Raw genomic sequence first — 17,452 nt, forward strand, 5'->3', positions numbered from 1 at the left:
TTATGCCAAGATTAGACCTTGACAGATTATTTGGTCTTAGATGGTTGTTAATATCCATATTAGCTTTAAAATTTTATTATTTAATATAACCTTTTGTCACCATAAATAATGTGTTCTGAAAACTACAAGAAAAGATTTTTAGATCCTGTGTCATTCAGCCAAGTTCTTTAAATTAGTTCTGAAGAACCCCGTCTTATGGATGCATTTTTCATTTTATAACAGGAAAATTTTTTACTTCAGGGAATTTATTTCTTCAGTGAAGCAAAGTTGACATTTCTATTAGTGTTCCTTAGCCCCATGAGGTCTTGAGCAGAGAGTCAAGGAGCCTTGGGGGCTGAGATTCAGCCTGAGGTTTGAGTCTCTCTGGCACTCTTTCCCAAAGGAAATTGACCTTGGGAGGGTGTAAATACGGGAGAGGGAATATTATTTAAAGCTTAGGGCTTTTTCCATTGAGACTCTGTGTGTGTGTGAAAATTCTTTCTAATTTATTAATACAACATATAATGAATACCCAGGTTTTTTCTTGTATTCGTGTTAGAAGTTTACTTTTATCACTTTGAGTTTATTCCCGTTTTATGAGTGAGCATAAATATCTTGAACTCCTTGAAATAAACATGTTATATAATGAGATGACCCCCCCCCTTTTTTTTTTAAGTCTATTTCAACTCATTTGAAGTTCTCATTTGTTTTAATTATTCCTAGTCAGGTTTGGGACCATAAAAGGATGGCATGTGCAAAATTCAATGCCAGTTAATGCTTTGTAACTTTAAGTTGGCTTACATCTCAGCACAGGGAGAGACTGATTCTATATTAATCATCCCACAGTGACTAGTATTTAACTTTGTTAAAGTCAGCTAGCAAAAATGCTCATCTACCATACCCATGTTAGCCAAGAAAACATGGGAGCCATTAGTTTTAACAACACTGCATGCCATTGACCCTGCTCCTGCTACAGTGTGTATCACATGCCTCCCCTGAGAGCCAGGCTCTCTGCTAGGCCCTTGGGGGTGAAGGGCCTACAGTGTGAGCACTATTATTCCAAGAAGATGGAACCCTGTTTTGCAGATGTAGGTTTGCTGTCTGTGTGGCAGGAGGGAAGATATGGGAAAAACTTTTGTATCTGAAAGTGAATTTTATAACTCAGATTTCATAATGGCAAATCATTATATTTTATTTAAAAGATACAGGAAAAATACTGCCTTGTTAACAAAAGTACGATCATGATTTTTAAGTATTGGGCAACTTTCACTAGTCATCACTGTCATTCATGTTTGGTTTATAACTGGGAACCAGGAATCAATGAAGCTCTCAGATAAGAATAAGGGGCACCTGGGTGGCTAAGTGGGTTAAGCCTCTGCCTTTGGCTCAGGTCATGATCTCAGGGTCCTGGGATTGAGCCCCACATGGGGCTCTCTCTTGGCAGGGAGCCTGCTTCCTCCTCTCTCTCTCTCTCTCTGCCTGCCTCTCTGCCTACTTGTGATCTCTCTGTCAAATAAATAAATAAATAAAATATTAAAAAAGTAAGAATAAGAATAACAATAATATTCATGTTTGCTGAGGACTTCCTATTTGCTATGTAATTTATAAGGGCTACATCATCTAATCCTACAACTCTGTGAGGTATGTTTTTGCATTGGAGAAAACAAGGTTGAAGAGGTGAGATCAGTTGGCTCAAGGTGAAGGAACTAGAGAGTAACAGATTTAGCACTCTAACAGAGGTCTAATACCACACAGCCTTTCTTTTTTTTTTTTTTTAACAGAGAGAGATCACAGTAGGAGAGAGGAAGGGAAGAGATCACAGAGAGAGAGGAAGGGAAGCAGGCCCCCTGCTGAGCAGAGAGCCTGATATGGGACTCCATCCCAGGACCCTGAGATCATGACCTGAGCTGAAGGCAGCGGCTTAACCCACTGAGCCACCCAGGCGCCCCACCACACAGCCTTTCTTAATTCTTCGTATCCTCCGTCAATCATAAATAGCATCTGTCCTCCTAGAATGTACAAGTTCTTATTTTAGAAAATTTAGACCAGTCTAACCAGACTAACAAAAAAATATTTTAAAGACTTGATTAAAAAAAAAATCAACATCTTTCAGATGACTTTTCCCATCATTTTTTTTTTAAAAAGTGTTTTGTTTTTTAATTTGACAGGGACAGAAAGAGAGCAAGGGCTGTGCCCCTGCATGCACAAGCAGGGCGAGGGGCAGAGGGCGAGGGAGACGTGAACTCTCCGGCTGAGCAGGGAACCTGAAGATGTGGTGCTCATCCCATGCGCCCTTCCCCCCATTATTTTATTTTATATTTTTTAAGATTTTATTTATTTATTTGACAGAGAGAGATCACAAGTAGGTAGAGAGGCAGGCAGAGAGAGAGAGGAAAGCAGGCTCCCGCTGAGCAGGACCCTGGGATCATGACCTGAGCGAAAGGCAGAGGCTTAACCCATTGAGCCACCCAGGCGCCCCCGCCCCCATCATTTTAGAAAGGACCCTTGAAACAACCTGTATTGTATACAGTTGTTTTGATAAAATGTGATTTCACCACTGTGACTCCACAGCAATGATGAGAAGGGTTTGCCTTGTGAAAGAAAAGGGAATATCCTAATCTTAAAACTTGAATTTGAAGCTGAGATCTTATGCTTCTTTCCTTGCCTCATTGCACTTTGGTCTTTGACCTTAAAATTCAGTACTTCCCATCTCTTCATCATAGATAATTTTGAACTCAATGCACAAGTACCAGCCACGGGTGCACATCATTAAGAAGAAAGACCACACTGCCTCGCTGCTCAATCTAAAGTCTGAAGAATTCAGAACATTCATCTTCCCAGAGACTGTTTTCACAGCAGTTACTGCCTACCAGAATCAGCTGGTGAGTTCAGCATTCAGCATTCATTTCCTACGTAAGGGAAGGATTTAGGAGCTTCTTTCATTTTCTTGGAGAAAGGGCTCTCCCGGTACTCAAAATCGAAGTTCACTTTGGTGAGTGCTATTGGATATTAGCCCCAGAACCTCTAAGCGCACTGAGTGACCATGACTCAAGGTTACTAAGGTCTGTATTATAGCATCTTTTCTAGAATCTTTATATTCTCGGTCAGTTGTTCATTGCCCATTCTCCCACCCAGACCTGCTCCATCTGACTTCTCAAATTTTCTTCTTGGGAAAATCACCTGTTTCCTTTTTTCGTTGTGGTAGAGGCCCATGATGTATATAACCATATACTCATTGCTTCACAAAATCTAGAGGTTCAGTTTTTCTGCTAAATTAACACATGTATTCCAGGCAACTACCCACACTACTGACACTTCAGAAATTTTGTGGAGCTTATTCAGCTGTAATTTAAGGTAATTCTAATGCAAGGATTTTAAGTGTCTCTTTAGATAAACTGTAGCATGTAAGCATGCTACAGTTAATTAATTAACTTCAAGATATCTAATTTATAATATTGAGCTTTATAGTTTGTACTCTTTGATATATATCACATTTCAAGTTTATGCATTTCTTCATCCATAAGGTTTCGTCCAACTGAATAAATAACTGTCAAAGTCTTACTGAGGGCTGGGTGCTGGTAGAGAGATCCCCATATATTTTCTTCTTTCCCAGTCAGCATAACCATGAAGGCGGGGGTAACAGGAATATTCTGTAGTGAAGAAGCTGAAGCTAAGAGAGGATAGTAACTTTTCATGGCCAGGAAGGACCAGAAATAGAATTCCTCTGCTATACTTCCATAAAAGGAACTCATTCACTTTACTTGACAAACTTGGTTGGTTGTGGCCTCTCTAGGCTTTTGCAGCTTGCTTTTATTTGGTTAGTTTTAAGGTGGCCAGGGCTGTGGCTCTCCTCTTGTTTCGACGTTATTGTGTTTTAGGTTCTGAGCCAGTAAATACAGGTGATGCCTGAATGATGGCTCAGAGGCCAGGGTGGGATAGGTCAGCCAGAGGAGATACGATGTTGTGTTTCTCAACAAAAGTAAGAAGGTGAAGCTGAGAGCTCAGGTAACCCTACACAAATGAGGAAATGGGAACCCAGGGGAGGGAAATGAGCAAAAGGCAGGAGTGGATGTGTATCTATCTGTAAAGCATAAGCACCTATAATTTCTGTCTGACTTGGAGTAGATTTTAGTTCACCACTGTGGCTGCCATATTCCTTCCCTGTTAAATGGAGCTAAGAACTGCCTAGAACATCTGGGGAATTTCTGTGAGGATCAAATGTGGTGCTGTGTGTAAACACACCTTTGGAAACTGTCAGGAACCCTAAAAATAAGGCATATGGCAACTATCAGACTGTCTCTAGTGTGTTCAAAGAGGCTCTGTAACTTTTTCTGATTTTAAACTGTTAGTGGCACATTTTTTTAATGAGGTAGCTAAAGGTACAAATGTTATCATACGAATCCTCTTAAAGTAAAAGCAAAGTATTAAAACTTTTCAGTTATCTCTAAGGCAACAACGCAAGAGTAGAAACTTTCAGAGAATGCCCAAGCTAAAAAGCTGGCTGTAGATTGAAGCCTACCAGGAAGTAAAACCCCAATACTGTTTCACTGGGAATCTGAAACATTAACACCAACTATCCTAGTTTTTATCTGAGGACACATGTAACACATATATAGATTCAGAGAACATTCCTGAAACATTCATTTTACACGAATTTGAATTTATAGCTTTTATACTATAAGACTTTTAGAGCTTTTATACTATAAGACAGTAGATTTTTACTTCTGCAAGAAGTCTGTTGATGTTTGAGACTAAAACAAAAACTTGTCATGTAAAAATTTCATTGCTTTTATCAGAATTCTCTATAAAGAAAACCAAAGCAAGAATAGATAAATTGTTTTTTTAAGTGAAAATTACCAACTGAAGAAAATTGAAGAAAAGTTTCTAATAATAACACCTTAGATTTAGTTTAATAGGTGAAGGAGCAATCCTGAATAAATGTTGGCAGGACCTCTCAGCTCATGGTACACTGGAATCAGAGGTTTTATCTACATAATTGTAATCATAGCTAATATTTGGGTACTTACTAGGTGCTAGGGACCATTTAAAGCGCATTGTCTTATTTAATCTTCATAAGGATATTATAAAATAGGAACAAATAGTCTTTATATGTTGCATTTATAGCTGGGAAAATTGAGGCGTGGGGTTAAATTACCCATCCAAGGTCACGTTGCTGGACCTCGCCTGCCCTATTTCTCTGTACTTTTCTCCTTCCCTGAATCATTTGAAACTAAATAGCATACATAATGATACTTTACCTGTCAATACTTCTACAAGTATATACTGACAATAAGAATGTTTTTGTAAGTGCTATGTCTTTTTCACAGCTAAGAAAATTAATAAGAATTATTCCTTAATATCTTCTAAAATTCAGTTCATACTAAAATTTCCAGGAGGACCAACAAATGTTTTTTATGACCTTTCATTTACCCGCTTTGAACTAGGATCCAACTAACATTCATGGCCTAGGTTTATGACTTTTAATTTAGAAAAAAAATCTCTCTACATTTTTTTCTCAATATCCCATAATTCTGACACGAGTCTCCTGAAGGCGGCCCCGGGAACCCCATTTTGTAGATGAAAAAGCAGGTTCAGGGTGGTTACCACATTTACCCAAGGTAACAAATCTGGTAAGTGACAGAAGCCATCTTCTGGGTCTTAAAGCCTCCTTTGGTGGCCTCATGCTAACTAGACTGCAGGTCAAAGGAAGTGACCACTGACAGTTTTCAAGGTTTGAAAAGTGAATTTGAAAATGTTGCTAAATTAAAAGAGACTCAGATACTAATAAACATACATCCTAACCTCAGTTGCTTTTCTTGCAAATGTTTATTTCTAATTGAGATTATATGGGCTCAAAATCTAGTTACCAGTTCCTAGCTCTCATTCACTGGATCATTAAATATAAAGATTAATATGGTGAGTATATCATTTCATTGCTAAATAACCTACAATAGAAGTGATTAGATTCAGAACTAATTTTTCTCAATAGATCCTGCTGTGTCTGGGTTTCTTTCTTTCTTTCTTTTTCTTTCTTTTTTTTTTTTTTAAGATTTTATTTATTTATTTGACAGAGAGAAATCACAAGTAGATGGAGAGGTAGGCAGAGAGAGAGAGGGAAGCAGGCTCCCTGCTGAACAGAGAGCCCGATGCGGGACTTGATCCCAGGACCCTGAGATCATGACCTGAGCTGAAGGCAGCGGCTTAACCCACAGAGCCACCCCGGCGCCCCTCTGGTTTTCTTTCTTAACATCCACCTTTAACCCATAATTTCCATGCCTATATATATTTGAAATTCACGTAATAATCAAAGATTTCATTGGTATGCTAATAAACCAGTTTTGCAGATGGTTTAAAAAGTCATAAGACCAATCAAAATTCATGTTCAATAAACATATCAAACAATCAGTTTGGAGATTAGTATTTTCATTAGTCTTCAGCAGTTTTCTAAACTTACCCTTGATTCTTTCTCAAATCTCCCCACATCTACCACTTTTCCACGGCTATATCCATGCTTGTGTACTATTTTCTCATAGCAAAAATATAATAAAATAAATATATAGGAAATAAGCATGTACTTAGTGTTAAGTATCAGAACTTTTCCATGCATAAAGAACAGAAAGAAAAGAGAGGAAGATTGAAAAGTTCACCTTTAGGATCACCTTCATATCTCTTAAACTTTGGACAGGACTGTTATTTTTATATGTATTAAAAGTAAAATCAGTTTCCAACAGAATTTGTGAAAAAGCTTCTCATGTATTGTGGCTGGTAGTTTTATTTATAAGAAATGAAAATGGGCCATATTTTGCTGTTTTTTTTTTTTTCCGAGGAAATGATTGCATTTCTTTACATTATTAGATAAAACCTAAATACATTACACTTTCAACAAACTATTTTATAATTTCAGATTTAAAGGTCATACCTTGTTTTTGAGCAGGCCAACCACTGCTGTGCAGTTGAAGTGTAGGTCAGGTTTCATTTTTAAATGCCTTTGGACAGATCTTTTCCTGATAATTGGAGAAATGGTCTCTGAGGGCCAATTCCACCTTGTGGCTGGATTCAGAGCCCAGTGATCCCACATGGCATGGAATAATCACCCCTGGGAAATGTCCCCTTCTCCTCTCGCAGCTGGCAGTGTCAAAAATTTGTTCTCTAATTTGGCATACATTTATTATCTGTAGATAAAGGAGATGTTGGGAGAGAATTTTCTGGCAAAGAAATGCATTATGTCCTATATTATTGAGATAACAGGTGAAAAAATAGCGGCATGTTTTGGCCCGAATTAGTCAGTGATTTGCCCGTCCCAAGCACACACAGAACTGCGGGATTTCATACGCACGCAAAGCTGCCCTGTAACACCTTTTCCTCACCAAATGAAAAACAATGCTGCTTTTAAATTTGGCTTTTGAGTTACAAGCTGTACCTGTAGTTTTATATGGGTTTCTTTTTTTTAAACATATCATATTTGATTAGTTGGCCTTTTAGGGATCCTTACGCAGTGTCACCGTTAACATGGATCATGTTGTTCAGCAACGTCACACATAGTGGCAGGGATTCTGTATCGGGGACCAGATGGAAATGATGTCCGGCTCAGATCACTGTATGTAACTTGGGTCCCTTCTCATCAGTTTGCAGATGTAGAGCCTTTTCAGTTATCCCAAATGGCATAAAGGGATATAAAACTGTATCTTCAGAAATAAATTTCTATGTTACTGCTGTTTTTATTGACATATCCGTGGAATAAAATCTATGCCTGACCTCTTAAAAATGCATAATTACCTAGAATGTTGAAATCCTATTTAAAAATTATTTTACTTAAAAATTAGAAACAAAATGAAGTGCTATTTCTGTAAACTCAAGAAGAGTTTTGCTGGTCCATAACTGGTAAAAAGGTGAAATCCTGTTTCTGATTGCTTGTCCTTGGAGCAAACTTCAACAAACATTTCTGGGGTACTTAATGTTGACACCCCAGTAAACTCAGAGACTAGTGATAGCACAGTGAGCACGGTGAGTACAATAAGAAGTTTAACTCACAGTCTTTGTACTGCTGATCAGTACTCCATAAAACCTGTTCAAAATTGCAGTGTTATGTGAGGGCCCCCCTACAATTTTATTAACTAGACATCCATTCAGCTTCTTTTCCTTTAACTTCCAAAAGCAATACTTTAACCTGGAATTAGATAAAATGGTATATAGAGAAAGGCTTAAGTTCCATTTCTTTTTTTTTTTTTTTTAAGATTATTTATTTATTTATTTGACAGAGATCACAAGAAGGCAGAGAGAGAGAGAGAGAGCAGGCTCCCTGCTGAGCAGAGAGCCCGAGGTGGGGCTCAGTCCCAGCACCCTGAGATCATGACCTGAGCCAAAGGCAGAGGCTTAACCCACTGAGCCACCAGGCATCCCTTAAGCTCCATTTCTAATTAACACACTTAAGTCACATCATTGCTGTAACTAATTGGTGAATCTAGGTGTATGAGAGTACCTCATTCTGTTCTCGAAACTTTCCTATAGTTTGAACTTATAACAAAATGTGGGAAAAAAAGAAAAAAGTTACCAGTGATCTGCCTGGGCATTTTGAAAGGGAGATATTGGAAATAGAACATTCTAATGATGAAAGAAAATTCCAAGGAAATCTGAAAACTGTTGAATGTAATTGACTTCTCCAGGGTTATGGCAGTAATATATTAGATATGGTGATGTCCTGCTTGAAGGACACACTCCTGCTGAGAACATTTATTCTCTATGACAGTCATCCCATTCCAAGCCAACAGCCTTTCCCTTTTGGAAATAATGGAGAAAAGCAAATACAATTTTCAAAATCCTTCAGAGGGACCAAGCAGATCAAAAGCCCTTTAATCATCACAACAGTTGGTCGTACTTATATTCTTTTAGTTTGGAAAGACTCAAAGCGAGATACGGTTTGCATCTTAGAGGAACGGCTGTCCAGGGACTTCTTCCATCAGATATCTGCCACTGTCCCCATGAAATTTTATCTATTCCCTTTTAAATTTTATTAATTAGCTTATAGGGATTGAGCTTGAAAGAAGGCTTGACTTCATTGTGCTTCCTCACAGTTGCAGTTGGAAATTTTCATCTGGGTTTGGCTGACCCTTAAGTCACTAACCCCGCGGCGGATGTGGGGTCAGGACCCTCTCTTGGCGGCCCGTGAAGCGAACTCAGTATCGATTAGCTGTGTATCCCTCCGCTTGTGCCTGGCACGTTGAAGCGCCATTAGGGCAGGGCGCGCATGCTCTTTATCTCCGCCCGTCCAACACTTAGCAGAGTGCATGAGAAGTCGTCCGTCCGCATTAAATATTTGTCAATGAATTACTCTGAAAGCATTTTCATGAACTAGAAAGCGTTTGAGAAATAGAAGGCATTTTTAACTTGTAATTATTCGGTAGAAAGAGACGCAGCGCCGGTCTGAGGATTTAAAAGTCTTGTTGGTGTTTTATAATTTTAGAGCATGTGAATTGCTTGTGCTTTCTGAAGATGCTTCCAGTTTATTTGAAACAAATAAAATTTTCTCCTGCATCCTGAAAGTGGACCTGCAAAACTAAATCATAGTCTGAAGGATGACTGAAACAGACTCCAGCCCTGAGAAAATCCATGGCTATGACAGTGGTGGCAGCCACTCTGCATGGCCACACCTTAGAGTTAGAACCTCAGAGGTTTCTATGTCTTTCTTTATGTGCAAATTTAAAATAGCTGTTGTTATTCATGAAGAAGTTTTCCTCCTTCCTTCCTTGTTTACCATGTCCATTAACTAAGCTGAAAAGGAAATCAGTAATTTTTTTTTTTTTTTTTTTTTTGCTGCACTAGACTGAACAGGTGAACAATGAGCATTTGTGAGATATTGGCAAGCCCTCTTAAAAATTAATACTATCAAATGATTAATCTTATAAGTGGTCAGTGTTCATGACAGAAAAAGGGGGGTCTCTGGATAGGAGAGTATGGGAAGTTCTATTTTAAGTGAGGTAAATAGCTTCTTTGCAGCATATGCATTGGTTAACCCATGTTCAGAAAATTCGAAAAGGGAAATAATGCCTTTCTTTCGTAATGAAAAAGGCAGTTCTTTAGGTGTTAATGATTTAAAATGCATAGCTCATACACTTTGATCAGAGAAGAAGTTGTGTTTTGGTAAGAGTATTTTAAGCTATCTATTTTGATTGTGTTTAGTGTTTATGAGGAGGACATGCCTCAATGTATAACCTTTTCTCCAGGTTAAGATTATTTTGTGTATGTCTCTCTAAAGGTTAGCATGGGTTCTTGTTCTGATGCCGGTGAGCTAGGACTGTCTGTAAGAGTGTCTGAAGTTCCAGTTCAGATATGGACTAGCTGTGTCTTGGTCCTCGTGGGTTCTTTTTGGCTCTAATCAGGAATTTTATAACTCAAGTATCTTGTAATCAGTACTTTTTTTTTTTTTTTTTTTTTGCTTCACAACCTAATGTCTGTTTCTTTGGAGGCACCGTGCATATGATTTAGTGGATCTTTTTACATTAATATTAATGCTGTGGGAATTATGACTAGCTCCTCTTAGATATTTAAGACTATGATTCTTATTAGGGAATGTTTTCTTTTATACAAGCACAGAGTCTATAAATAGCATTGTATGGGAGGAAAACAAAAGACTGGTTGATTCTAATTTAGTCAGATGGAAAGGGGAGCAGGGCTAAATTTATACTCTGAAAGGTTTATATCATGTATTTATGTCATATTTCAATAGAGTATTGAATATGAAACTGTTATTGGCCATTTGATCTTTTTCTTCATTATGTTACCTGTATGTGCCCATAGGATTCACAAATGATGCTGTCAAGTCAGCAGGAGGCAACATTTTTGTTTGTGTTCCCCATTACCCACCAATGCTGGCCTTCTAGGGCTCTCCCATTCCCCAGGCAAGCCCTAGCCTTTCACAGTTCTCTTAAATTCTTCACTGGGCCATTCTGGAAAGGCCCCCTCCCTAACTGGCTCTATCCATTGACCTTCAAGCTATTTTCTAGGACCAGCCAGTCCTCAAATCCCTCATCTCTGAGGCCCTTCCTGACCAGTTGTCCCACCTGGCTGTGAGTCATCCCTCCTGTGAATTTCTCCATCACTTTCCACCCTTCTCAAGATCCTAAGAAGCATTAAGTATTCTTGGGGTGGCCTGGGAAATGAACAAATTCTTTATTTCTGATTTCACTTCCTTGACCTCGGAAATGATATTGTTCTATTACCCATTCATTCCTTTGCAGATAACCAAGCTGAAAATAGATAGCAACCCTTTTGCCAAAGGCTTCCGGGACTCCTCCAGGCTCACTGACATTGAGAGGTAATGAGAATTTTCTACTTTTCTGTCCAGATAAGATAAAGAGAAGAGTGGGTTTGTAAGAACACAGTCCTTTCAACGCCAAAGTGCCATAACCTTACTGTAGATAGTCTCCAATCCCGCACCCCATCTTCCCTTCCACCTAGAAGCTCTGTAGACATGTGGCTGCTTAAACTGGGACAGCTGCCACACCTGCATCTGTGTTTGTGAGGAGGTGGTTTCTTTGGTCAGGACATTGACTCAACTGTAAAAAATAGGATTTCTTCCTTATGAAAGACTCAGTCCTTTTGATGATGCTAAGCTTCCTCTCTCAGGTGGCAATCTGCAGAGACATGGAATCTTGATAGCTTTTGCTTTCTGAAGTGGACATATTTGCTAACATGAGGAATATGCGTTGTTTGGAACTTTGAAGGAAGGAGATGCCATTTAATTCAAGGCCCATATTTTAAACATGGCATAGACTGCTTATATTTAATAGGAGAGACATCAGGTCTCAGAACCTTTAAGAAGACAAACGAGAATCATGTGCCTGTAACTTACTCCACTTTTAACTTAGTTAAAATGGTTTATGCAGTGTGAGATCCTCTATGTGGTGAGTAATGTCTATGTTGAGATCCGCAGCTTGCCCATAGGAATGTCAAAAAAATAATGCATTTTTTTTTAGGGAGAAGATTTTTCAACCTAACTGATTATTTTTATCCCTTACCCGTACTATGGAACTTTCTGTACTTCTTTTTTGTGTGAGAATATTTAAGTTCTACTCTCTTGGCAGACTTCAATTATACAATACAGTGTTATCAACTCTAGTCACTATGTTATACATTAGATCTTTAGACCTTATTCATCTTCTCTACGTCTTTTGTGTGGCCCAGAGTCTACATTTGACAGGTGGTATACCCTAGCCACCAGGCTTTTGGTGTATTTTACCTCCAAATCTTTGTGTGATTTCCTCCCCACCAGCTGCTACACATGTCTGTCACATTCTTTGTTACCTGACACATGGTCATGTCTCCTGATTTTGCCACTTCTCTCCAACTTGTCCTAGAAATGCAAATGAAGGGGTCATTGCACATTTTAGCCATAGCTGTCTGATCCTTCCCTCTGCCCTCCCAAGTAGCAGGTATCACGGGATGGTTTTGATTTGGAGGAAAAGATATAGAGGCTCAGTAGGGAGGCAGAGCAGCCAGCAGGAGAGGCTGGGAGTGGAACAGGTGCTGTGGGATTTAAGTAGAAGGGAGAAATTAAGTCATTGGAGAACTTGACAAATGGTTGAGGGTGCTGAGATCAGGGAAGGAAACTGGAGCTTGTGGTTGAAAGTCGATTGCAGGCTGCACTGAGACACCAAATGGATAGCTCCTCCCCAGTGAGGTGGGACATAGGCAAGCAGATCGGCCTTGAGACCCAAGTTACAGAGAAGGTGGCATTAGCAGTGTGGGTGACAAAAAAGTCCATTGATAAAGGCTGCTGTCATTCAGGCATGACCTTTTTCATCTCTTATTTCTGGAGAGCCAGAAGCAATGAACCTCTCCGTTTCAGTCAGGTAGCAGGTGAGAATGAAGACAGTGGCTCAGTGCGACAGTAGTGGTCTGTTTTTACCTTCTGTCTCAGATCAAGGGTGAGCATGATCTACTGGGAGACAAACTCATGGGTTAGAGTCCCAGCTCTGCCTTCTACTGGCTGAGTGATCCTGGAGAAGTCTGCTAGCCTCTGTCCCCTCACCTAGAAGATGGGAAAAATAACCCCGCTCATTCAAAAGTTTATTATGAGAATCAAGTAAGGTGGCATTTATGAAACACTTTATAAATCTAAAAATGTGAAATAATTATAAGTTTTCGCACCATTTAAGTGCATGTCTAATAGTCTTAATAAACTACTCCTGGAGTAAAAATAGCCCCTTATTTGCACGTGTACTCATGAGAAACGAGTCCCCAGACTGCCCTTTAGAACAGCAGATTTGATAATGCATGCAGGCACATTTTCCACTGATGGAATAAACATCCTGCTGTGGGGAGCACTCACATGTCTATGAAGCTGAGTAGCTTTCAATGGTCTGAGGGCGAAAAGGGCATCTTCTGTGACCAGCTGAAAGTTTGCAGGATGACCTAACTAGTGTGAAATTGGCCAAGGTTTTGGATTTCATTTCCAGGTATTTAAGTCTGAATTTTCCCTAAACAGCCTTTGGGGATGGGTCAAATCAGATCAATTGATCTTTAGAGACCTAAAGAAATTAAATTAGTCTGGAGTCAGTTACTGCACTAAACCATCTAGTAATTGAATTGCTCCTTGTAACTGATTGAAAACAGCCCTATCTGTAACAATATAGGGGACTTTTCCTAAAAGAGATCTGAGACAAAAACACATCTTTTTATGACATGATGACAGAAATTGTACTTTTCTAACCTAATTGAATATGATGTTATAAATATGTGACCTTAATGATTTCAAGTTTCCTGTTCCAGATTTACAACTTATGTGTGAGACACCCAAAGAAAAATGTTGTTGAGACTGGATCTGTTTGCCTTATACCTCCAAACTCATTGTATTGTTTCCTCTACAATTGCACAAGCATTTGGGATTCTGTATAAGCATTATAGTTTCCCTGCTCTCATTTTACTAGGTCCTGTGCAGACACTTGAATGTCTTGAACGCTCCATGTGTAGCCTTACTCTCCAGTGACAGAATCTCCTTCATTCATTAGATGCTTTGCACACATACCTATTATAGACAGCTTAGAAGCAAATCAAAAGCCCAAAGGGATTTCTTAATATATAATTTATAGTTATTTTGTTCAGGAAAAGAATTATCTTCTGGTATGTCAGAGAATAATAAACAGACTGTCACTTAGTGTTTTCTTTTTTTGGGGGGGGGTGCTTTGTACAGTAAGGGAAAACATGGTGTTACTTTTGAGGAAAAATAACTAGGAGCATTTTTCAGAGATTTCTTCAAAATTTTCTTTTGTTAGTATTTTTTTCTTTTCTCCAATGAGACTTCATGCTCATTGTAGAAAAATGCTAACAAATAAGAAGAGCTTAAATAAGTAACAAATCCCATTCACTCAGAGATAACTATCGGCAAAGATATTTTTCCAGGTACTTTCCTATGACATGTATGAATATTTACTTCCTTTAAAGTTTACATACATACTATTTTTATTTTTTTATTTTTAAGATTTTATTTATTTATTTGATAGAGAGAGAGATCACAAGTAGGCAGAGAGGCAGGCAGAGAGAGAGAGGAGGAAGCAGGAGGCTCCCTGCTGAGCAGAGAGAGAGCCTGATGCGGGGTTCGATTCCAGGACCCTGAGATCATGACCTGAGCCGAAGGCAGAGGCTTTAACCAACTGAGCCACCCAGACACTCCAGGGATATACTTTTTAAAATCATAATCTTTTTATTTGTTAAAACTTTGAGAAAGACCTAAATATTCACTAATAGAAAAACGGTTCAATAAACGTATACAGCCATGCAATGGAATTTTAAAAAATCATGGTAACATATGCAACATAAAGTTTACCCTTTTAATCATTTTTAAAAAAAGATTTTATTTATTTATTTGACAGAGATCACAAGTAAGCAGAGAGGCAGGCGGGGTGGGGGGAGGAAGCAGGCTCTCTGCTGAGCAGAGAGCCCAATGGGGGCTACACCCCAGGACGCTGAGATCATGACCTGAGCTGAAGGCAGAGGCTTAACCCACTGAGCCACCCAGACACCCCCATTTTAATCATTTTTAAGTAAACAATTCAGTAGCATTTAGTATATTCAAATGTTGTGCGACCATCCCCATATTACATTTTACATTTACATTTATTATGTCTATGAAGCTGAGTAGCTTTCAATGGTCTGAGGGCGAAAAGGGCATCATCCTAAATAGAAAATCTGTGTTCATTATTTTAAATAGTGACTCTCCATTCCTCCTCCCCCAGCTCCTGGTAATATCTGTTCTACTTTCTTTCTTTATGATTTTGCCTAGTTTAGATTCTTTATATAATGGGAAAGATAATACACACTTTTAAGGCTTTTCATACAAAATGCCAGGTTTCCTTCAAGAATGATTGTCCAAGGCATTGTCGAGTGCCCATTTCTTGTACCCTTGTCAAACATAATTTTTCATCTTTGCCAATTTGATAGAAAATTTGTACTTTCTTTAGTAAATTGGCCTGCTTATGTCATTAGCTTTTTTTTTTCCTTTTGGATTGTTTATCTTTTATTGATCTATGTAAGCTACTTACATGAGTATTTTTATTGCTTATATATTGGAACCATTTTATCAGTTTGAAATTAGCTTTCTATGTATGTTTTTGATAAATAGAATATTTTATCATGAAAATATTATTAAAAAATATATAGGGACATGTCTGTTTTTTATAAGTGGTTCCAATACCGTGTATTAACTAACATATTCCTTTCCTACTTATTTATAATTCCCTCTACCATATACTAAATTTTTGTCTGTAGTAGTTTTTGTAGTCTCTTTATTGATCTTCCAATATTGTTTTTATTTTTGTAAATTGATAAAATACATAAATATTTGATGATACTTAGATACCTGATATGGCAAACTCCAAACCTTTTTACTTGTTATTTTCTTTCTTTTTTTTTTTTTTAAAGATTATATTTATTTATTTGACAGAGAGAGATCACAAGCAGGCAGAGAGGCAGGCAGAGAGAGAGGAGGAAGCAGGCTCCCTGCCGAGCAGAGAGCCCGATGCGGGGCTCGATCCCAGGACCCCGAGATCGTGACCCGAGCCGAAGGCAGCGGCTTAACCACTGAGCCACCCAGGCGCCCCTTACTTGTTATTTTCAAATTTTCTTTATATTCTTCAATATTTACACTTCCAGTCTTTGGAACCATTTTGCCAGGTCTTCCCAAAAATGTCTTTGGAATTTTGACTGGGCTTATGTTCAGTTTATACAGTGATTTGGGAGATAAAATTGGTATCTTTACAGTTTTAGAACATCCTTCTAAGAATATGTCATATAGTTGTTCTTTTACTGAAATGTCTTCTTAAGTTCTTTAGAAGTTTTGATATTTTATTTCTTTCTTTTTCTTTTTAAAGATTTTTAAAAATTTATTTGACAGACAAATCACAGGTAGGCAGAGAGGTGGGGAGGGGTGGAGATGGGGGGGCGGCAGTGGGGTGGGGGTGAAGCAGGTTCCCTGCTGAGCAGAGAGCCAGAGGCAGGGGCTCGATGGTGGGGCTGGATCCCCAGGACCCTGAGATCATGACCTGAGCCAAAGGCAGAGGCTTAACTCACTGAGCCACCTAGGTGCCCCAGAAGTTTTGATATTTTAAGTTTGTAAGTCCTGCCTGTATTTTCTTAGGATTATAGCTAGGTCTACTAGAGCTACACTGTCCAATTTAATCAATAGCTACTGCCCACAGATTGCTAGTAAGGGCTTGAAATGTGGCTTTTCTACACTGAGATGTGCTTTAAGTACAAAAACCAAACCCCATTATTTTGAAGGCTCCTTGAACAAAGAAGGAAAATATTTCACAAACAGTTTTAAAATATTGTTAGGTGTTAAAATAATATTTTGGATATATATTGGGTTAAATAAAATATATTAAAATTAATTTCACTTATTTTTAAAAAATGCAATATCTAGACTATTTAAAATTGCATATATGGCTCACACTACCTTTGTATTGAATAGTACCATAGTAGTACCATAGTCTTTTGGGAGGAAAGAGCTTGCTTTTGGAAGTAGAATTTTTAATCAGAAATCTACCTAGTTTAGTCTGTAAAAAGCTATTGATTCCTATGTCTTTGGCATGCTGCCATTTTACTGAACTTCAAAAAAATAGTTTTAATAATTTTTCCTTTTAGTCTCTTGAATTTTCCAGTTAGATTGCTATATAATTTGTAAAAAATGATAATTTTATATATTTCTTTCTAATAGGTATGCTTTTAAAAATGTTTTTTCCTTGTATTGAACTGACTTAAATTTTCCAGGACCCTACTGAAAAGTAATGATGATTGTTGGCATTTTTCTCTTGTTCTTGACTTGTTTAACAATGCCTCTAATGTTTGGTCATTATATATGATTTTCACTGGCTATGGGTTTCAGGAGAATATTCTTTATCATATTGTGGCAATACCCTTCTATGCCTAAGGAATTTTTTGTTATTCTGAATATTAGTTGAAATTATATTTAATGCTCTTT

At 38.2% G+C, this 17,452-nt stretch overlaps 1 protein-coding gene across 1 annotated transcript in view; it reads left to right on the forward strand.

Annotated features, from left to right (window-relative positions):
- TBX20 (T-box transcription factor 20) overlaps nucleotides 1–17,452 on the forward strand; it is a 58,571-nt gene that overhangs the window by 11,106 nt on the left and 30,013 nt on the right. The window contains exons 5-6 of the mRNA XM_059396585.1: nucleotides 2,703–2,861; nucleotides 11,214–11,290. Of these exons, the coding sequence (XP_059252568.1) occupies nucleotides 2,703–2,861; nucleotides 11,214–11,290 (236 nt within the window). The remainder of the gene's footprint in view (nucleotides 1–2,702; nucleotides 2,862–11,213; nucleotides 11,291–17,452) is intronic.

Source organism: Mustela nigripes, chromosome 4 (assembly GCF_022355385.1).
Source record: "Mustela nigripes isolate SB6536 chromosome 4, MUSNIG.SB6536, whole genome shotgun sequence".
NCBI lineage: Eukaryota > Metazoa > Chordata > Mammalia > Carnivora > Mustelidae > Mustela > Mustela nigripes.